Source organism: Hyposmocoma kahamanoa, unplaced genomic scaffold (assembly GCF_003589595.1).
Source record: "Hyposmocoma kahamanoa isolate Upper Pololo Valley unplaced genomic scaffold, ASM358959v1 182, whole genome shotgun sequence".
Taxonomy (NCBI): Eukaryota; Metazoa; Arthropoda; class Insecta; order Lepidoptera; family Cosmopterigidae; genus Hyposmocoma; species Hyposmocoma kahamanoa.
Window position 1 is genome coordinate 6,653,896 of NW_020653713.1, and position 23,700 is coordinate 6,677,595.

Here is a 23,700-nt window from a genome sequence, read left to right on the forward strand (position 1 = left end):
TGTATCAAACTTACTTGATGGCTTTAGTCAATACTTGGTGTAAAATAAAATCAAAGGGACGGTAATAAATTGAAATGTACATATTACACGGCGGTCACCCAATGGGCTAGACAAAGACTATGGATCTTCACTTTCTGTGTTCCTGATAAATCTCTTTTGCTTCCTTTAGTGACAAAACTATTTTTAAAGGTGCATTTTGTAGACGAAGTTTTCAGATATCGAAAGTTAAGAAATTGTTTCTGATTCTAAAAGGTAGCTAACTATGTTATATTTATAAAATAATTAATTTACCTAATCATTAGCCCGCTGCCGCGAGCCCACTTTTGTTTCGACAGAGGTCCCAAACTACAAGCGGCGGGAAATTCATTGAGTTCACCTTTAATGTGGTATCGTGTGTAATAGTGTTTAGTTACACAAAGGGCGCCTTCAAATTAGACGCTTACAGAAGTACTGCAGTGGTGCCACTGTGGCACTGCAGCCGCGCCACTATTAGTTTTCATACAATATTTAGGAGCGCAGTTGCAGCGCCACAGTCGTGACACGTGCGACACTTTTACAGTCACAGTTAGTGAACTAAAAATTACTAAAGCGCTACAGACGCGCGGCTTCCGCGCCACTGTAGCGCTTCTACAAGCGTCTAATTTGAAAGCGCCCAAGAGATCATAAATAAAAAAGAAAAGAAAAACGTCCCAATTGTACACTGAATGATAAAATAAATACAAAAGTGTAAGTTTCCTTACCAAGGGCTTGTAGTTAGTCATTGATGGAGGCTGCGGCAGGCTGCATGCATCGCGGACGGAACACACACAAATAAACGGCAATCAGACACACATGCAAACAAGTCCCCCTATACATACTTTTATAGACAAACATAAGTATGCCTATAGATAGAGTTGCAAAAAAATATGTTAACGGTGATCGTTTTCTTGTATTTTAAGGTACCTAGAAAGAAACGTAGTTTGCAAATGCAACACGATCTTGATCTTAATTTGAAATTAATTAAAGCATTTAAAAAAGGTAACCCCAATTTGTTATTGATTGTACTCAATGCATACTCAATGGGACTGCTTTCCGAAGAAGTAGTAGAGCTTAAAAAAATTGTGTGGTCTGTCAAGATGTTATTATATATTTGTGGAATAGCCAAAACATGTGAGTAGAATCTAGAACACTCGTGTCGTGTCCGCATCCTAGAACTTGACCATGAAATTTAGATTCTAAGGTATAATATCTTTACTAAAAATCACATCTTATTGCAATAGTATTGTATTGATTAATAGATAAGAAATAAAAAAAACATGCCTACAATGTAGTACCAAAAAATGCAATTGAAAACGGGTGAACTCTATAATTAAAAACTTAAATAAAAAAAAACTATTATAAGTTGTGTACGTAGTTAAAACAAATTAAATTGAAGAAAATATTTCCAAGACATACTGTGTGAGTTATTTTTGCGTTTATTTCTACTGCTTTATGTGGATACTTATTGTGGATTAGTAGATCTAAAATAACAATGGTGAAAGATTTAATGTCAGAGCCCATTATATAAATGGTCTCTACCTATTGTTACATAGTGAAAACGAAATCTTATGCTACTAAAAATCAACCCATATATATAGTGTGTCTCCAAGTATTGGGTTACTAGGGCATATATTGATTCCAATCCTCAAATGGATTGTCCCATTTGAGAAGTTGAATCACTTTTGCTTAACAATTGTTCAAAATTCGTAAATGAAAAATCTATATTATATGTATACATATCGAACATACTATATAAAAAAGTGTGGAATATATATGGAGTGTGTGTATTATTATTATATAAGTAACGTGTGGAAAGTAAGTGGAAATTTGCGTAAGCGTATTTATAAAAGCATGGGTCATGCTCGTAGACACGAATATGTACTACTGTTTGGATCTACTCTAACAAAAAATAGACCGTTGATCGATATGCTGATCTAATGCGAATAGACTATAAGGCATCATTGGAAATGAAACCATTGTGTCCGATCTAAATCACCTATATTTGTTTTTTAAACAAACTATCTTTTCGAGTTCTTTACGCGTCGCGAATGATCAGTCTGAACCTTTCAAAAACCCGAAACGTTGTTTCAAAAACACATACACGCGGCGTATGAAAAATATCTTTTATTAAATTCGACCAACTTCTGTTGTCCCGATTTCTTTCGTCTCGCGCAATGAAATAATTTTTACATGAAACTGAGTCGATCAGCACTAAAAAAAATTGATCGATTTTATTTATTTTTATGGACAACTCACACTTGACCAAATAATTTACTATACCTTAATATTTATACACAATAAAAAGATATTAGCAGCAGTACAGCTACTTGTAATGTCATCATTACTATGTTCCGGTTTTGAAATTACAGGCATATGGGACTTATCAACTTATGTCTCAGGGTGACCGGCGACTGCGCCGGTTACTAAAATCACTGGATTTTAAGCTCTGAGTGGCACTGCAACTGTTATGGACAGGCGTGTAGCTTACCATCAGGCGCACGACTTGTTCGTCCCGTCACTTGACATTATAAATAAAAAATATTACTTTATTTATAGCAGTTTTGTTATCTATTAAATTATTGTAACCTCTTACGGTAGGAAAACTAAAGCCTCTCTACAAATGTCATATTAAATGTATTGGAGTGTTTAATGTTAAAATTTTGGATATTTCTAGTTTTATTTAAAAAAAGTTATTGATGTCTATTTACTCACTGGTTAACGTACTTTCGGTATTAGCTTGAAGCTTTCTGATATCTCTTATATTTATGAAATAATCGCCTGGCTTCACTTAACGATTACACCCCGTATATCACTTCAGTGCAAATCAGATTAGTCTCTAACAACGTCACTTAGCACTCAAGCAACTGCTCAAGATCGTTATTAAGTCCCAATCAATCTAGAGCAGGGCCTCGGACACTTGATGGCGTTGTCTAAGATGACGATGATTTAAGTCTATAAATATAATAAAGTTTGAGAGGCTCTAAAGATGTCTGTGACGTTTCAACTGATTTGCTCTTGATATTGGACTTAGTGGCATAAGACCAGAAATGTCTACTTTATGAATGAAAAATTCTACCTATTAGTTGAAGTAAGAAAAATGTTATTTGTTTGAGACAGATGTTTATGAATTGAAATAGGTGTGTAAAGAAAAAGAGTGGGATGTTCTGCGTTATTTTTACTATCAAACATCGGAGCAATAAAAAGATGAAGTATGAAAATAGGTGTGGGAATAAAATGTACAAGAAAAAACTACCGCAATGTAAATAAATGTCAATAAAATGCGCTACCCAAGCTCACCTTAGCCACAGCTTCCAAAGTGAATATAACAAAAATGTATACGCGACATTTTAAAAAACTATAAAAATAAAAGATTGTAAACAAATGAAAAACGAAAAGTTTTCTTTTTTAACTACAGTTTAAAAGTTACGGACTTCGAATTTGTTATTTAGTTTCGACAAAATGCGTTGGTACGGCTTAGGTTCTCGGTGCGATTGATCAAGAGGTCACAGTTGGACTGGAGGCACAAGAGGCTTCGGCGGCAGACAGACGGGTCGAAGCCGTGACGTCACCCGCCTCCAACCCCACACTTCGCTGCGACCCCCGCGCCGCCCAGCATATTTTACGCATTTGTTTTTGGGACAGAGCGTGTAGATGCGGTTTTTCATAGCAGTCCGTGCTTAAAACGATTTCAATGTTGCCTTGTGCTTATTGAAATGGGGTACAGACAGCCATGGTTTAAGAATAGATTGTTCGTACAGAAATAAAGTGATATCGATTAATTTGTGCTTAGTTGCGACGACGTAACTTTGTATTGAAATCAACAACAATTGTTCTTCATTCAATATTATATGTATATAAAAAAGTATCCATAAGACTTCTTATGAAAGTAGTACATATTGTAGTGTTTTTTAAAAAGAATCACTACTGATCCGAGGTTATGCCTCCAACCAAACAGAAATGTAATTTTGAGAACGTCAGAATGATGGGCACGCAGTATATATAAAAAAAGGAACCGGCTAAAGGGAAAAGATTACTATATTTACAAATTTAATGAAACTTAAACGAGAATGAACGCCGAAAGGGTCGTGCCAAAGGGTGACTTATTTTACAATGCTCACAAGATGAGGTGAGATTTTGGAATTTTGGAAAAGGGATGGATGCAATATATATAAATATGTACTTTATACTTATAAAAATTGTTTTTATAATATTGTTAAATATTTCATTAATTCATAAACTTTCAAAAGATGAATAATGTTCGCCAATACAATACAATAGAATAGAAAAACATTAATTGCAATTTCATCATAAAAATAGATTACAATAATACTTAGAGGAACAAAAAAAAAAAGAATTTAAAAAATGCAAAAACAAAAAACAACATATCATAAAATAAAACAGACAAAAAGCAATAAACAAAACAGAACGACTATTACAATTCGTACCGTCATTTGTGCGGTTATGGCGTACGCAAAAGAAGCTTATTCGGCTTAAGTCACAGCCATAATTAGGCTGATTTTCAATGAGCCCATAATAAAAAACAAGTCCCCCAAAAACCATACCAATATGTCTCGGTTAGGTAAGTTAGGAATCCTAGACTATGCTCCATCGGCACGCTGCCAAGGTCGCCGCGTGACCTTTGCCCGAGGATTCCTCTGCTTCTAGGGTTCGAAATTTGACCAATAAAATTTACTGGCGGAAGATAAAAGTCAAAGGCGTATTATTCAATTTCGCAGCGAGTGGTCTCGGAGCATTGCAGCTATTTGACAAAAGTATTTTCAAACATAATAAATTATATTTCCGATCCAATAGTTGAATGTAATACACAAAAGGTAATACAAAATGTAAGTAGACTGCCTCAGGTACATTCTACTAGTATTGCAAAATATAAAAACGTTGGTTGAATGTACTGGTAGTCGTTGTTGATCACTAGTGTTGGTCTAGGAAAAAATTCCATACTGAAAATTCGATTCATCAGAAAAAAGTCTAAGTTTTTTGTAAATGATTGTCATCTTCAACTTTTGAAATAAAATTAAAAAATATTGTGAGAAATTTCAACCATTTCAAATTTTCGGACCAAATATTATTTATCACCCCGAAACGGCAAATATATGTGTATGTATAGCGGGTGGGGAACTTATAACCTAGACTACCATATGGGATACTTTTTAATATTAAAGAATAGTGAAGAACATTTTAATTTATCAAACACCTTTCGAAATCCGTCTTTACTGAAATTATAGACTTTAGGCCTACGCTGGCAATTGCAGCACTTATATCTATTTTTTTCATAAAAAATATCATTTTTTAAATAAAAATAAACTACGTGTGTTACAAAACGATAACCAAACGCCGCTACAACGAAAAACGAAACATTTAATACGTTTGAAAATTTAAACACAGGATTGTTGGCAGGGTCTTGTTTCTCAGTCCTGTACGTTTTCCATATTAAGTCATAAAAATATCCTTCTGACCGAGTATAACAAAAAGGTCGACATGCTTGACAGCTGTTGATAGCACCCATGTTAATAAACAAATTTAGTAAACAAAAAAAGAAATGTGAAAGTTTTGGCGGCATACTGTATGTAATATTAAAAAAAAATAGTAACCACTCCATGGAGTAGGGAGTTTCAAAATGGCCGTCGTAAAAACATAACGATTTCCTGGGAAAGAAAAAGTCATCCAGCCGGATCGAACGAATATTTCTAGGTGTTCGATCTTTGTTATTAATAATTATAACAAACTAGTGGAGTAATTAAAAAAGAAAATTAATAAACATGAAAGTAAAACATTGTGAAATGCAATAAACTTTAAAATTAAAATACAATTATAGCGACATCTCTACTCAGCGATGGTTGCTGTAAAGGTACCGCTCTGAGTGAAGAAATAAATTTTTCACAGATGGCGCCACGAAAAAAAGTCCATAAAAATAAAAAACAATGATCTGCACAAAGCACATAGGAAAATTGTTAAGGTCTACTGGTTCGTTCTGTGGCTTAATTGGCAGAGCATCTTCTCATCATCAATGAATTTTTCTAAGTGTTCGTTATTAATAATTATAAATGTTAGAAAATTGAATTGTTGAAGAAAAGTTTAATCTAAGATAACAGTATGGCTAATTAAACGACTAGAAAGACGTCAAATTTTACTATCACAGTTAGGGGAAGGGAGTCGAGGGTACATAAAGTAAAAATTCCAAGGCACGGAGTATGTTGCACCCTCCAGTGTCAAATATTTATTTTCAAATTTATTTTCGAAGTCACTTCCCTCTAGTTTTCCTTAAAGTTGTTTGTTATCGTAAGTACGATTACTAGGTGAAATATAAATCGACCTTTTTGCTACATCAACATAAACTTCAATTGGTTCAATCATAGCATATTTGCGGATGGGAATATTCCGCTCCCTTGAAATGTAAGCGTGGCTTTTATTTGGCGGGAAGGAGAGGTTAAAACTATTCCCATTCTCCTTTAGATGTTTGGATTGCATTCTCGTAAGCGTATTATGCGCTTGAAAGACGTAATTTATGAAATGCGGTAAAAAAAATTAGATAAATGTTTACTATAAATGTTTATTAATTGGACGTGGTTTGCAATATTACACAATCCATCATATATTTTGTACAGTCGTAGACAAAAGTAAAATATGGCGCTTTTTGCGTATTAACGGAGGGGCTTGTTTATTGGTGTTTCTTTGTAATCGACCTCAAAAAAGAAGAGGTTCTCAAATCGACTGTATTTTTATGTGTGTATGTTACGCGATTACTCCGGCAACTGTGAAATCATTTCGGTTATTCTTTTTTGTTGTTGGAAAGAGGGTGCCTCAGTAGGGATCCCATTCAAATTTGAAGAAAATATTCCAACTCTAACGGTAGCAAATTAGGCGACGAATCCGGTTTACTGGATTTCACTCATTTTCCGTTAATCGATTTCAATTTCAATGCTGTTTCGTCCTGCACATGTATCATCCAAATCGTGAATTGAACAATTCGATATCTCCAATTAACACTACGCTAACTTAATTTTTTGGTCATCTCTGTTTTTATTTTCTTTTTGTTTTTTTTTCAAGTTTTGTTTTTTGTTGCTTTTTGTTTTTATTTTGTTTTTTGTTTTATTTTTTTTTCGATTTTTGTTACTTTTTTCTCAAAATTCAGAAAGCATAATATTAGTAAATAAAATAAGACTGTTTATATGAAAAACAGAAAATGACCAAAAAATGAAGTTGACGTAGTGTTAATTGCAGGTATCGAATTGACCTTATAAACAATCATATCGTTCTAGTTAAATAGTGAAATTTTAGCAAAAAAAATTATTAGCTCTTTAATTGTAATGAGTAATGCGAATTGTTAAACCGTTAACTTTAAAAACGTTAACGTTAAATTTTTCCCGTACTGAATCGGTTCTATTGCGCGGGTCAAGCGGTAGGGACATTCGCTTTATTTATTTGAAAAAAGTATATCGTATACTATACGTGTTCTATTTACTTCAGATGACATAAAAAAAACAATGGTATACGTAAAGTGCCTATCGAATAAAACGGTTTTCTTGTAAAATTTCGAGGTAGGTTTGTGTTTTCTTTTCTATCCTGAAAATTGTTAGGAATTGTGTTTTCACACCGTATACCACATATTCAGTGTACCTATGTCCTCAATTTATTTATTATTGTTAGGCACATCAACATCGTATGTATTTGACAATCCACAAAAATTTCACATGAGGCTAGGACTGATACATATGACAATTACAGACGCACACAACACTCGCTATATACTGCAGTATACACATATATTCGATTTAACGACAACAACACAGACATATTTACACAATGCCTTAAAAAAATACTTGGTTAATATATTTTTTACATAAATTGAAAATTAGAAAAAAAACATAAGCGAAAACAAAAGCAATAGATTAATACATTGACTTACAATTATATGGACGTCGGGTCCGCGCTAAAAAGTGTCCGAACTTATAGGGCATTAAAATCGTATACAGAGCGTCATTCACGCTTTAGTCTTCTTTTGTTCGACTGACAGCGAAGCAAGCAAAATTAGACAGTACTGCGATGACATTACAATTTAAATTCAACGTTTTAGCTTTTACATATTCCTTTACATGTCACTACGTTTCAATAGGTTGACTTGGGACATTATTTTCGTGGTTTTTGTATTAGACCCGTCGTCCATTTATTTGTAAGTAAATGGATTAATAGATATTTAAATACACGTACAATATTACTTTCTATAATACTACTAGTGTTAATTTTATTATTATTTAAAATGTGACTTTAGTTTGCGCCTAAATACTGACATAGAGTCAGCAAATATATCCGCATCATAAGTACTTCTTTTCGCATCATTAGCTTCTACATATTCTATTAATAGGTAAATTGATGCCTACATTTGTTCTACATAAGGGCAAATGCAAGATCTTAGAAATAAGACACCTGGGGTAATTATAAGACACGGCTAACATGTATTTGGTTCAGGATATCGGGACTGGCAATTAGCCCATTTAGTATCTTGTACAAAAAGTCCAGATCATTCTTCTTTCTACGTGCCTTCAGTGATTCGAGTTTAAACAAAGTGAGCCTATCCCAATATGGACACTTGTACGATATACCGGGTCAATTTACTTTTACTATATATTTTTTCCAAAGTGATGAATCGATCACTTTCGCTGTTATGCGAAATCAACCAAGGTCATTTAAGATTAATTCTCTTAATTACAATTTTATAGAGAAGACAGTTCATGATCACAATTTACCGCAGGTATACTGCTTGATTTAACTAGAGTTTTCCATTAGCATCGCATCTTCAAGATAACCTCAGCGCTTTATTGCAAGTAATAGCCCCAGATGTTTGTTTTGCTAAAGGGGAAATGAGCGTACAACAAATGAATGTACTAAAACTATACACGCAAACACACATAACTACTAAATGCAGTTTATCAACAAATAGAACTGTAAATAATCTATCCTGAGTACATTATAACGGACGGCCGGCGCAGTCATATAACAAACATTCTGGAATGACGCATAACGTACTTTTATTGCGTTGGTGTGTCACGGTCTTGCTTTCGTACAAAACTTATTCCATGAATTTGTTCATACTTGAATTTTCTGACATTCGCCGGAAATCCTGTATTTTTGCGGTGGCCATTTTGAAACTCCGTAATTATTATTTATTTATTGAGCATTGGATATTGAGCCATCAGCTTAAACAGTTAACAAATAATTAAGAAATTAATAACGTAATAATACTTGAATTAAAAATTCATTTGTGTAAAAACTTTAACTACAAAAACCCGCCTTCTTTTTATGAAACTCCGCAATATGTTGAATTTATTACCTTTTTTGTTAGTTTTCACTTATTTATTTGGGTAAGCAAAGGTCTACCATACAGCCTCTTCATATTTATATCTTCGTATTATTTCCATATTTATAACATTATATTTTGGTATTTTAATTGTAGTAAAATTTTTCGTCCTTCAGAGAAGTTAAGATGTCTAAACTTACGTCAATTGTTATTTTTTTGGCGGAAATGAATTATTATTAAGATTGACAACAAATAAATACCATCTTCAGAAAAAAGAAGTTTGGATACCTTCATCCAAAAAGTTATATCACTTAACTTAAGTTATTATCTTACTTTACTTAAACTATTATCGTTAGACGAAAATAGAATAATTGTTTAATTACAGCACTATTTTCTAAAGTGCAATATTCGAATTTCAAGGAAATTTACTACTACTAAGTACATTTGCTAACGTATTTCATTGTATAATGTATTATTTGAGACTGTAATTTTCTCGTTCGTCAATTCGCTACTTCAACCAAAAGCTTTCCCTATCAGCTTAGATATAAGCTTCAAATTCGATGAAAGTTTGTGTCTATATTAGATGTATATGACGTATTACTTGAAAACATGTGCAGTAATTGTGTCAGAAAATCTCAACTACTTTACCAACCAATTTTAACGTTATTAGTATAAACAAATACAAGGTCATTTGTAAACCACTAACAACCTCGCAGGACTGTATTACTAACATCATAAACAACAAGTTTTGCTCCATGACTTTCGATAATTCGTCACATTTTGCTTTCATACAAAAATAAACACCAGTATTAAATAGATCACCCTGAACGGTGATAACTTTCTGCAAAACGCTGAAGTCATCGGAGAGGACGCTTGCACATTTGAACTACTACCACCAAATACAAATTTTAAAATGTCAGATTTTATTTATGGCATACTTATCATGTTTTGTCAAAAGTTAACGAACAAAAGTTGTTGTTTATCATGTTAGTACGATTACTAACATGATAAACAACAACCTTGCAGGACTAGATAGTCCTGCAAGGTTGTTAGTTTTTAAAAAGTACCCTGTATAAATTTAGTAATAGAGATTAAATATGAAATTGAATACAAATTCTCTATCTAATATAATTATAGCATTTATTTAATAGACATACGCACACATGCTATTAATAAACTTCTTCGATCTTACTAGAAGCTCATTTAGGGCACGTAAATCCATAAAATCTTTGATCTTTTCTTTATGATACGAAGTGATGGGAAGAACAAGTCGTGCGCCTGATGGTACGCGACACGCCTCCACCAGTCACCCTGAGACATAAGTCGTCATAAATTGTCATTGACAAGCCCCATGTGCCTGTAATTTCACCACCATCCTTTCCCTTCAAAGTCGGAACACAGTAAATTTCACATTACCGTTTGGCGGCAGAAATAGGTAAGGTTAAAGCGTTACCTCCCTGGAAGAACTTTTTTACGTTTAAAGGAGTTCTACTTTCAACTCCCTCTAGAATCTCGAACTTATTTTCGACTTCTTCACGGGACTAAAAATTGTTTTCCATGCAAGTTTGAATACGCGTTGCATGTTGTAGTTCCGATAAATTGTGCGGTATCCATTGTGCTAGTTTTTCTTTATTACCGTATTTGACACAAATGAGTCAGCAATATCGGTATAGGACATCGAGCTATGCTGCAAATTTTTCCGTAGTTTGCGCCGGATCGGCTTCGAAAATAACTCGTTACTATTCGCCTTAAGTTATGGTCGTTTACTAGGTTCGTTTCCCAGGTTAAAATTTCCATTGCGGAATCGGGCTAACCAAAAACGTAGAAGAAATTTATTATTTGTATCCGTTCCAAATACATCCTTAATGTGTCGAGTAGTTTGCGATATAGTAGAGCGACGTCGGAATGCGTATGAAAAAAAAATTGGCTTTTAAGGACGATGCATTTTATTTCAAAACGTATGCAAAATTTTATTAACCAAAACAAACAAAAGAATAACTACAAATTTTAAATTTAGAAGCTCCAAGTTTTTATTTGAAAAAAAAAAAAAAACTTCTGAACTGAATCTTACACTAAAAAGATTTTATTTTATTTCGAAGCGGCCATAACTTTAGAACGGCAAATTCATTCTTTGATACTCCTATTATTTAAGACGTTTTGTCTGATTGAATTTCTCTTTAAAAGTTTTGTTTTTCGCGCAACTCATTAGCGAAGCTTGAATTGTTAAAAATAGTGCTTCACATTGAAATCAATGCAACTATATGGATGCTCTCAATCAAAGTTAAATGTCCTGACCCTTTTTACATCTTCTCCTTGTCAGTCAGTTCTACCACTTTCTTCTGGTATCCAAGTTCATTTGATTATATTAATTAGTAGTAAAGTAATTCTTAATTGCCCTGCCTTTTGAGTCGCTATTTTATCATAGCCAAATCTTCATATTTGTAATAATCTCGGAAAACACACACGAGTCACTTAAAATATGATTTCATAGGTTTCAAATAGTAAAACAAATAAAACCCATTACGTTTTTCAGGTCACGTGACGACTGCGCACGAATCCGCCTTTAGCAACTGTTTGTATTGGACTCACGCGTTTTCTATTTCGACGAGAATATTTAATTCCTACTTATTTTCTCGATAATAGGAATGGGGTCATTTTTCCAAATCAGTATACTACGTCTATATTCGAATATTAGAATATGTAACTAGGATTAACGGATTCATCTGGTTACCCTTGAAACGCCACAAGTATTTCTATAAACTGAAATGGATCTTGGTTCTCCATGGTATTAGAACGAATGCTATTTCCATAGAAAGCTATCGCCGCAGTGCTGGTAGAGTATAATATTATGCATTCAAAATTGTACAATTTAATAAAATTGTATAATATTATATTGGATGAAGTACCTATTTAAAAGTACTGGCCGTAAAGAATAAAACATCTGCAGAATGGTAATGAAATACCAACCAAAAGCTTTTATGACGTTACGCGTACATTTGTAATGCCAGTTCCGCTCGTGTTATTTCGAGAATGCAATGACTTTACTTTTTTCTGTGGTGTATGAAACGATAGCTGTGCCTGTCAATTTTCAAAAAAAAACTGAACATGCGATAGATACGTCTTGTAAAAAAAACAATAAACGCGAAATAACATTTACATAATTAATGACAACAAGGAGTCGTTACCGCAAGCACTTTGCACCCACATCAATACCGTGGGTAAGTTAAAGCAAATTGGGTCACAGTGCACTGCACGCGCTTTAACAAAAGAAAAGTTGCACGCGACTGGCTCTGTTATCACAGGTCAAACAAACCTCACGCCCACGAGCGAACGATACACAACACAACACAACGACTGCGCGCGCACCTGTGTAAACAACTTGTTGTACCCGTGCTGATTGTTGTAACCCATCATGTTACGACATGACGATGGTTGCAGGTGGTGGCCGCTGCGGACCACCAGTGGGATCCCGTCGTGGTCGGCCGTGGTGACCGCACATCCGCGCGGCGCCGTTGGCGGCAGCGGGCGAATGCTCCTTCGTCCCTACTAACCCCTCCCCTCGCTTAACCCCGCTATGGCCATCACCCCTCCCCCGCAGCGGAGTGAATGGGCTGCGCGCGCATCCAGTTCGCTGCACTCGGTTGTCGAACCGTCCAAGATTAGCGATTAACGGCAACTGGGTCACCGTAGATAATGCTTCCAGGATACCTCCACGCTTGAACTTGGCTGATAACAATGACGCATTCACATCCCTACTGGCCTGTCCTAGCTTCTTCCGATGTCACAGAATACTACGTTGATATGTACGTAACGTAGTACGTGTTTGTGCCTACCGGGCATTGTATGCATTCGGTATCGATTTCAATCTGCTTATGAATGATATTAATGACGCGAGCTGCGCCAACGGCTCCATTCATCGGAAATGCCTGTATTATGTGAATATTTTTGACTTGAACATTTTGGACTTGCTCATTAAACTGTAAGTAGAAAAGACCGTAAAACGCTGCATAGATTTCAAGACTTTGTATTTTAAGAAAATGGTTTTTTACAGACTTATATTGTCATCAGGCACAGATTTCTTATCCCTGTATGACTTCATCTTTCTTTTTTCTTTTAGGTCCTTGTGAAACAGTTCGTCCAGGGAAGTACTGCTACCTTACCTATTTCTGCCGCCAAGCAGTAATGTGAGCATTACTGCGTTCCGGTTTTGAAGAGTGTGAGTGCTGGTGAAATTACAGCCACATGAGACTTGTCAACTTACGTCTCAGGGTGTCGGGCGCAGTGACAGAGCTACTCAGATCTGATTGGTATTGCAACTGTTACGGTTAGGCGTGTCGCTTACCATCAGGCGCACAACTTGTTCGTTCCGTCACTTAGTTATTACAAAAAATCTTATTTACCAGATATTTTGAAACGGTTAGGTTGCATGGTCATGGGTTGAATGACCCAAGCGTTGAGTATCCTGTAGCAAGGGTTAATAATTTCGAAGTCTAGTTTCTCGGTTATGTCCTTGTTGACGCGCGGTTAGCTTTGTGGGTGCTGAGGGCTGTAAGTGATGAGGAAGTCCCGGATTCGATTCCCGAAAGAACCAATTTAGGAAACCAACTTTTTGATTCGGTTTCGGTCTGGGTGTTCTGCGTGCTGCCCTGTTTGTTTTTGATTCCCTAATTTGAGGCCACGTAATTTGCTCAATTATCGTAAACAATTGGAAATTTATTGGATATTAGATGACAACAGGAAATCGCGAAGTTTCATGTAATTCAGTAAAAAGAACACAAATTTGTAGACATTGCAAATCCATAGACGTCACGTTAAGTACGTGTAGTTAATGGGTATGGTAATATTCCGTAATATCTGTCAATAATGTTCTCGTGGAGGAGTGTGGCGGCGTGCGAGGACGGGCGAGGACGTGGCCTCGACGCGTCGCGGGAGTGACTCACTCGGCAGTCAAACACGCATAGCGACCGAGCTATGTATGTAATCATTTCTTCATTTACTGTACTGTGCTATACAGTGCGCTATAGGAATGCATCTTGCAAGATTTCCAAAATACCTAAGAAAAATGTTCTTATTTATATCATTCGTTGTCTTCACAGTTTAAATATTACAATATAAGCAGATAGAAAACACATTTCATATCTCCCACAAGCCCAAATAAGAATTTGAAATGATTAAAAGAAGAAACAGATACAAAAAATTAGACAGTAAAAACCAACACATAAAAAAATACTTCATATTATTAACCAACTTCACAACAGGAGGAGGTCTACAATTCGTCAGTATTTTTTGTGTGTGTGTGTGTTACGTGGTTACTCCGAAAATTGTGAACCGAATACGATGATTCTTTTTTGTTGGGATGGGAGCACAGTTGAAGAAATATTATTTGCACCGATGAATGTTATCTCTTGGAACGGTTTATCCTTTCTATTACAATAGGGCAATAAAGCCATTAACAATGTATGTGTACAAACTTAGCGAATTTAAGATTTAAAACGTAATCAGCTGCTTGCATAAAGGAAACTCGAGTAGAGAATGTCCTTGAAAAGAACTAATCGGTCTGCGAGTGTGGAAATGCGTCATGCGGTGGTGTCGGGCTAATGGGCCGTCCACTATCGTGTTGCCGCTTTTCCTCGAAAGCTCTTTGAACTTTCCGCTAGTCGGTACATAGCGCTGTCCATTGTTATACTCGTGTTGTCCTATCAACAACACAATATATCAATAACAAGTAGGATTTAGTTGGCGACCGCGTCTAATAATACCTTCAAAAGTATTATAGTATTGTATTATCTGTGCTTCAGAATAAAGAAAGCAAATGCGCAGATAAATGGGTGTAAAAATTTTATTTTTTAAGTGACGGGAAGAACAAGTCATGTGTCTGATGGTAAGCGACATGTCTGTCCATAACATTTATTTATTAGTGCCTTTCAGAGCTTTGAATCTCAAAAATCTCAGGGGCACTGCAACTGCGCCCGTCACCTTGAGACGTAAGTTGACAAGTCCCATGTGCCTGTAATTTCACCAGCATTCTTACCCTTAAAACCGGAATCCATCGTCACATCACATCACTATCAGCATTGCTGTCTTCCGGTTTTGCAGTGATGCTTGGCGGCAGAAATAGGCAAGGTGGCAGTACTTCCCTGGACGAATTCTTTTCCAAGGAGCTCTACTGCTACTAAAATCAGTGAAAACGGAAGCGAAATCTACTGCTAATAAAACGGATAGCGGTACCATTTTGTTGTTCCAGTTAATTTTACAAATATCGAGGCATATTAATTTATCAAGACAATTACCGTGGTAATTTTAAAATTTTTTTTATTGACCAAAATACAGGAAAAAACTTATTTACTAATTACAAGCTTCACTCACAAAAGCCGTTCCGGCTTTTATTCGCGGCGAAGGAGTTTAGTCTATTTAAGTAAAGATAATATATAATAGAGCAAAAATTTCGAGAAACGAACTTAATTACTTCTAAACAGCTATTACTTATATATTTATATAAATGGCATATAATAACAACGAAGCAATTTCCAAAAAAAAGTTTATATCTTCAGTTTTCAAAAAATGTTTCTTAATGTATGAGTTATAGTGTTTGTTGTTTTGATAATTACATATGAATTCCTCACTCATTTTGTTCATTAATGCAGGTAACAAATATTTCCAATTTCTTTTTCCACTTGCCTTTAAAACCCATTAAAGAATAAAAATCACGCTATTGAAATAAATTACGTCAGTTGTGTTAGAACTCACCAGAATAAACACTTTTACCGTAAAGTATCCGAAGAATACGTTACTATTTATTTTTCTTCTTTTCCTTTACTCATTCATTAATTTTGAAATTTATTAATGTATTCTTTTTCGATGCGAAACTTTATAATACACTTTCTCAGTATATTTTGTAATGTATATATATGATACAATAAATAATATATTACTTGAAAAATGTATGTAGGTCAATCGTATACGTGACGTCACTACGTACATGACGTCAGACGACTCGCAGCCCTGTGGTTGCTGATAACTGTTCACGGCCAAACTTAAACGATTAACTAGCTCTAATTAGTCCAATTACACCAACAATTTGTTCTCTGATGACGTCATATGTAGTCGTAGCCCTGACAAGCTTAAGCTTTTTTAAAATACTCCTCAATCAATTGTTCTGAAAACTTCATAATGTGATTATACATAGGGCGCACTTAAGTTTCCGGAACTGGTCACTTACATTAACAATATTTAAAAAGTAATTACAACATTTGAAAATGGAACTCTTTGGCTGTAGACGTCGAGTGTATGACCAGAAATAGAGACAAAATAACAGCTCTTATAAATATCAACTCCCTTTTGTACTGAAATATAGACATTCCAACTACCGATCTGTGAGTACGTCTCCGTATATTTCAAAAAATATTCTGAATTTATTGTAATAAAGATAATATCTCTAACAATGCCGTGCTGTTCTATTCGGTGGTGTGGGAAAAACAGCAAAACATCTAATTTCAAAACAAACGAAATCACATTTCATCGGTAATTAAATATTAAATATGTAATTTTGCAATTTTCGTCCATTATAGCAAAGCTCAAGTTAACTGGTCGATTTGAAGTGAAACAGTTAACGACACTCATTGACGACCCCCGTCAATTGTTTCGAACTCGGGCTAGCCAATCGGAGCGCAGTTGTCACAGTAATGATATGGGAGGATGGTTTTCAAACAATTTAAATGACATTTCGTCTCTATTTCTGGTTATATACTCGATGGCTGTAGAATACAGTATGTTTCATGTGACTGTCACTTGTTTTTACACTGTAGCGTCATTTTAGAAATTGGTTGTCTACATCAACATGGATTTAACTCGTGTAAATTTTCGTAGTATGATTTTCTACGACTTGAAGTGTAATTGAACAGCTCAGCGGAGCTTCGCTCGGCTTCAACCTGCTTTTGGCGTAAAGCACCGTGCAAGACGACTATTTATAGCTAGTTTGCAGAATTCAAACGCGGTCGAGAGATTCAGAGACGAATTTCGTGATGGTCGCCCGTCCACTGCTGTAAACAACAAAAACATCGATGCTGTGCGCCTTATGATCAAAACAGACAGGAATGTTACATACCATGAGATTAGGGCATCTTTAGGAATAGGCATGAGTCAAATACAATCAATACTATACAAACATTTGGGTGTGAAAAAGCTGTGCTCTCGGTGGATCCCACACAATTTGACTGAGGCTCAAAAAACGGATCGCCTCACTTGATGCAGTGCCATGATTACCAGATTCAACAAATGGGTGTCAAATTTGGTGTAGGATATAGTAACAGGTGACGAAACATGGATTTACAGTAACGATCCCAAAACAAAGCAGCAATTGAGCGTATGGCTCTTTCGAGATGAGCCGACACCAACCAAAGTGGCGACGTGCAAAGTGTCTCTAAGCGGATGATTGCTTCTTCATTTAATAAAACTGGACACGTGGCTAATGTTGCTTTGGAGAATCGTTGTACCGTGAATAGTGATTGGTACACGACTATTTGTTTGCCGGAAGTTATTGACAAACTCCGTAAAAATAACCGTAAACGCAGTATCATCTCACCACGATAATGCCAGTTCGCACACGGCCAGACAGACAAATTAATTTTCGCAGGTGAACAACGTTGACCTTATGGCCATCCCGCGTACAGCCGGACCTAGCACCTTGTGACTTTTATTTATTTCCAAAAATTAAGAACCAGTTACGCGGTCAACGATTTTCATCCCCTGAAGAAGCTGTCGAAGAGTATAAAAAATATGTTTCAGAGATTGTCACGGAGGAGTGGCATAGATATTTTCAAAATTGGTTCAATCGTATGAAAACGTGCATTAACGCTAACGGAGAATATTTTGAGAAACAATTAATTCATTTCTGACCATTTACAGTATTTTTTTCTTATTCATTCCGGAAACTTATAGTGTGCCACACGTATATTCTATTAGCCTTTATGAATTTTATCGTGTATGTTTATGTTTATGTTTGTTTGTGCTCTTTATGTTTATTATAAATCTTTGAATTACAGGGTATAGATCATAGAAATATAGTCATTTTTTTATTATAAATGAAGTGCGCATTTGACCTTCATCTCATATGATGAACAGTGATGACGAAGGTCGACGATGTAAAATTAAAACACACATGAGTAATGCCTATCTACTTTCGCCTTGAAAAGGTCCAAGTTGTAACATTCAGGGAACAAATCTGCAGGCAAGGAAATTGCACAACAAAATGTGGAAGCGAAACGCCTCGTACGAATCCTCAGAATTCCACAACTTAGAGGTGGAATCCCAATCTAAGTCTAGTCCTCTGATCTTTTTATTATAATATAATGGGCTACACGCCTGTCCATAACAGTTACAGTGCCACTCAGAGCTTTAAGTTGCAAAGATCTGAGGGGCCCTATCACTGCGCCCGTCACCCTGAGAAATATGTTGACAAGTCCCATGTGCCTGTAATTTCAACAGCACTCTTACCCTTCAAAACCGGAATACAGTAATGCTGACATTACTGCTTGGCGACAGAAATAGGTAAGGTGGCAGTACTGATGTGGACGAACTCTTTCACAAGGAGCTCTACTGCTACTAAAATCAGTGAAAACGGAAGCGAAATCGATAAGCTATATAATATAAACTTTAAGGCTGTGTTCAAGGCTTTGCAGTGTCTCCTTAACTTGTTCCGAGTCACATATATACATATGTATATCGTGGTCAGGTTGCACGTACACCATTATTGTTTTGGAATTACGGCCGCGTGTGCCTTCTTACACTGCAAAATACAATTAAAAGGATCGAAGTCCATGTGTTCATCGTCGAACTCTGACTCTTCCTTCTTATTTTTAGCAGCAGCAGCGGCGGCTCCCCAACACAAATTATCAGAGCCTGCGCGAGTGTGAATATAAGTATAGATGTAAGTGTGAATTGTGATTGTAAATATGTTCCACAAAGCAATGTCTTATTACATAAACTAAAGTGAAAATTAGAATTGTATATATCGAGAATCTAGAGAAAGGCCGAGAAGAAGAAATACTTTATATTTATGAAATTTATTACAACAAACCAAAAAAATTTCTTTAGCGACAGTTACGTTTTGCTGTATTGGATTTGCGTTTGCAAGTAATGGGTTGGCCAAAACCGCCCGTGCTGTTTTTGCCATTTTAAACAAAAAAAACTTTTCTTATTACGTCCCTGGTCAAACATCTTTACAAAGCCGTCAAAAACTATTTAGGTTGTGATGTGATGATATTCACCTGACACAGGCCTTTACGAAATTCTTTGAATGGACACGACTTTGATAACGAAAATGCCATTAAACGACACTTAGAGCGGTATTTTATAAGTAAAGATAGGATTTTTTACCCGAAAGATGGTAGATTTTAGGTCAACATGGCCAATGCATGACTGATTAAAGTATATGTGTTTTTTATGTGTTTTTGATTTATAATTTATTATCGCACATTTTACTTCCTACAATGATCAATCACTATGAAAAATAAAACAATACCCCAATTTAGTTGATAATATTGATCACGGGACCTGTAAAAAAACATAAACTTTGGTTTGTTTGTAAAAACAAATATAATACTATTTAAACCCAAGAAAATAGTTTTATTTCCAATGTTTAACAACTGCGAAAACAATCTTTATTTTATTAGCATTAAAAATAAATTTAAATTAACGGTGAAATGTAAAATAGGATTGAAATATATTGGAAAATGACACAACGCTGGCATGCAAAAATAAGAATATGAAAGTGACGGAAAGATATCTTTGTGACGTCACACGTAACAGCGCCATGCAAGCTGCATATTAATAATAATAATAATAATAATAATAATGTTTATTGTCACAAAATAGTACAACATTATAATGAAGTCCCTGACTCCAGAGCTAGGTTACAAACCTGTGTGACTGGAGGCAGTGTCCTCTCTCATATTAAATGATCGATGTGCTAAAAAGAGACAAAACGTGCCTCCATCGCTGACTTTAACCATTAATATCTCCGATGTTAGCTGGGATGTCGAAAATCTAATTTGAAACTCATTTTCAGCGTGTTCATGCGAGTTGATTGAAGCGTTAAATATTTTTGAGTGAAACTCTCTACTGCCATGCGAAATTCTTCTTTCATTGTACACGTGTACCTCTTATTTTTCAAGACGACTTCCATAGTTCGAAAAATAAGAGATATACGTGTACAATTCTGTTTCTTAGAATAAAACCTATAGCAAAATGACGTCATTCTCACCCTTGACATTGCTACGCCGTAGCACGTAGCGGCGTAGATCCACGCATGTAAACAAGTTAATGTTTAGTCAAGTCAAGTAAATCCAGGCTGTAGTGAAGCTTAGAAGCAAACGGAGAACCCTTCCGTGTGTCCCTTTAATCAGCAGAGGTCACAGCGGAGCGGCCAGGTGGATACTCAGATTGAGTATCTGCCCGAGGAGCTGAGACAGGTTCGTTGTTGTGAGACACGCCCGCCAGATATGGTGGATACCGGTTCCCCGGGACGGACCTGTCCAACGGAGATAAGGGGCACATATTTGCTCCACTAGCAAAAGGCGACTCCTTTTGCTCTGCGCGACGCGTCTGTCTTCGGACGGACTACGGGTTGCCCGACGTTGCCTAAGGCCTAGCCTTAGCCAACGTCGGGCAACCCGTAATCCCACATTGAGCGTGGCCGGGGGCTCACCTCACTGAGAGGAGGGCTGCGAGGAAGAAAACCTCTATAAAAATCACCCCAATCCCAAGTTCCGACGCCCGGCGACGGTCACGGGACTGGAGGGTATCCAGTCTCTAAGGCGTCCCACTGGGGAGTTGAATCCCTCTAAAAAACAAAACTATGGATAAGGCTAGTTTTAAAAATGGTCCCCAGGCGGGAATCCCGCCCATCTGTTTCGGCGGGTGGCAGCCCCTCGTGCTCTGTGGGGGGGCAAAAACTGCCTCGTGAGCAAGCCTACCGCTGACTCCCGTGAACACGACCTGGCGACAACTCTGGACACCGATACTGCATGTGTATTGAGCGTAGACGAATTGGAGGTGGCGGCGGCAACCCCGAAGGCCAAACCAACACCAACGACACTGGCAAGAACACGGCGGAGCAGGCTGAGCACCTGCCCACACGAGATGACTTGGGAAGGTTCGCGCGTCCTAGGACACCGACACCGAGTGCTGTTGGGAAGAGTGGCGGAGGAGTCCGACTGCTCCTTCATGTCGCTCGCCTCAGATCCGCTTATAGGGGTTTATAGATCCCATTCCATTGATTACCAGAAATGTTAATAATTCAATTTCCGTAAAATTGTCGTTTACGTTACTTGTGATAACTGCCTCCGTAGCCGAACGGTTATCATGCTATACTGCCACGCAAGAGGTCCTCGTTTCGATTCCCATGCCAGGAGAAATATTTGTATGGCCTACATATATTTCATTCGTGAGTTTGGGTGTAATTTGTGGTTGTCTATGTGTATGTACATGGCTCACCGTGATACAGGGTTTCCCTAGTGCGGGGCTATGAGTGTGTGCACGTTATGAGTGTGTGCGCGCGCGTTATGATAAGGAGGGCAGAGTGATAATCATTTAATAATGATGTATTGTATTGATGTATGATATTATTATGGAAATTTGTTTGAATGTTCATAGTAAAATACTTAGAGTGTCTTTGAGAGAGTAGTTTACAGACTTACTTATTTTTTTAGTAAGCTATCAGTATAGAGTTCTTCTGTACTCTACACTAATAGAGTACTAAAAAACTGACCTCAAAAGTCATTAATCCTCTAGTTTGCCACCCTTAGAGGTGGAAAATTTTCTTCAAATTTAAAATGAGACTACTTCTGAGGTATCCTCATTCCAACAAAAAAATAATCATTAAAATCGGTTCGCAAATTTTATTACTTATCGCGTAGCATACATACAAAAATAAACATAGAGTCGAATTGAGAGCCTCCTCCTTTTTTGAAGTCGGTAAAAAATACAGACGAATTGAGACCCTCCATCTTTATTAAACTCGGTAAGAAATAAGAGCAAAATTCCAATTTTCAGATACTCTTGTAATTTCAGCCTTAAATAGCTACAAATATCCTCCAATCTTTACGATTTGTACTGACTTTTAAAGTTAAAGACTGCGAAAATAGTTAATGACGCTAACTTCGCTGTAGTCGGGTTAAAAGCTCCTACGCTTTAAACACGCAACTACATTAACAAGTGGTCTGATAAACTCTTGCTACATAACCTTTGTGTTCTCTTTTCAACCTTACACCATTGTAATATGATTCTAATCTTCGACAAACTTCAGTACAAATTGTACAGGAAATGAACTTTATTATCACAACAAAAGAGTGATAAGAAAGTGAATATTTTTATGCACAACAATGCGGTGTCAAATGTTTTCACGGAACCTAGTCATCTACAAAGAATATTAGGTCTTAAATAGTTTTGATAAGAGTGTGTATTAGATTATGTATAATGGCGCATGCGGGTTCTAGGCCGATCGATTAAATAACTCATTTAACGCGGCAGTTTTTGAGGAGAAGTTCTGACGAGGATCGTGGTCCATCATGAACTTGAAGAAATAATATTATTATTATTTCCTTAATGGCGGCCACTAGGCTTGGGCCGGAGTCAGTTTCGAAGAAAGCAGTCAGTTAATGTTGATCAAAAACGCCAACGTTAAGGCAGCAGCAAGGTATTTATTATTGGAAAAACCTCTTCGACAAACTGCCGTTGTAGCGGTCATCTCTGAGGTGAAAAAGAACAATCATTTACAAACAACAAACTTAAGCAAAATATTATTAGAGCGGATTATATCACGCAAAATGTTAATAAAAGGAGGAAATACGTAGAGAAGAAGGGATTTAGGTTAATAAGGCGGGGAACACAGGAAGGAAGGAGGCAGAAATAATATTTGTGGCTTGTACAGCTTTTCTTCACGTCACTTTGACAGACAATGGAGTTTTGTAGTTTACTTTTTAAAATTCGTATACAGGAGACAAAGTTTACAATTGTCCAGGTCAAAGCGTTTTAAAAAGTGAAAACAATTTAGCCTGAAGGGCGCAAAGCTTTTGTACTTAATTTTACGAGCATGACAAGTTAAAAAGTTGTTTGTTTCAACTTAAGTCTTTTTTCCCTTTCCCGGGTCAACATTTCTTGCTTACTCTTTCAATCCACTCTATTCGATATAATATCACTCTCTGCTACGCAGTAAACGGTGAGTTTGATTTATTATTATTATTATTATTGTATTATATAAATACTGTCATCAAAAAATCTGGAATTCCTTTGTACTTTTCCGTTGAATGCCTAAAAAGGCTCTCAGATCCAAAGTGTGAACATTACTGTGTTCTGGTTTTGACGGGTAAGGG

The 23,700-nt window shown here is 36.3% G+C and overlaps 1 protein-coding gene across 20 annotated transcripts in view; it reads right to left on the reverse strand.

Moving 5' to 3' along the window:
* Positions 1-23,700, reverse strand: part of LOC113226209 (voltage-dependent L-type calcium channel subunit beta-2) — a 240,524-nt gene that overhangs the window by 20,970 nt on the left and 195,854 nt on the right. For 2 of the 20 annotated variants that reach the window (XM_026458766.1, XM_026458767.1), the window contains exon 1: positions 12,698-12,860. The exons of the other annotated variants lie outside the window; for them this stretch is intronic. In XM_026458766.1, the coding sequence (XP_026314551.1) occupies positions 12,698-12,745 (48 nt within the window). In that variant the 5' untranslated portion in view covers positions 12,746-12,860. Of the gene's footprint in view, positions 1-12,697; positions 12,861-23,700 lie in introns of those variants that run through there. 20 annotated transcript variants of the gene reach the window in all.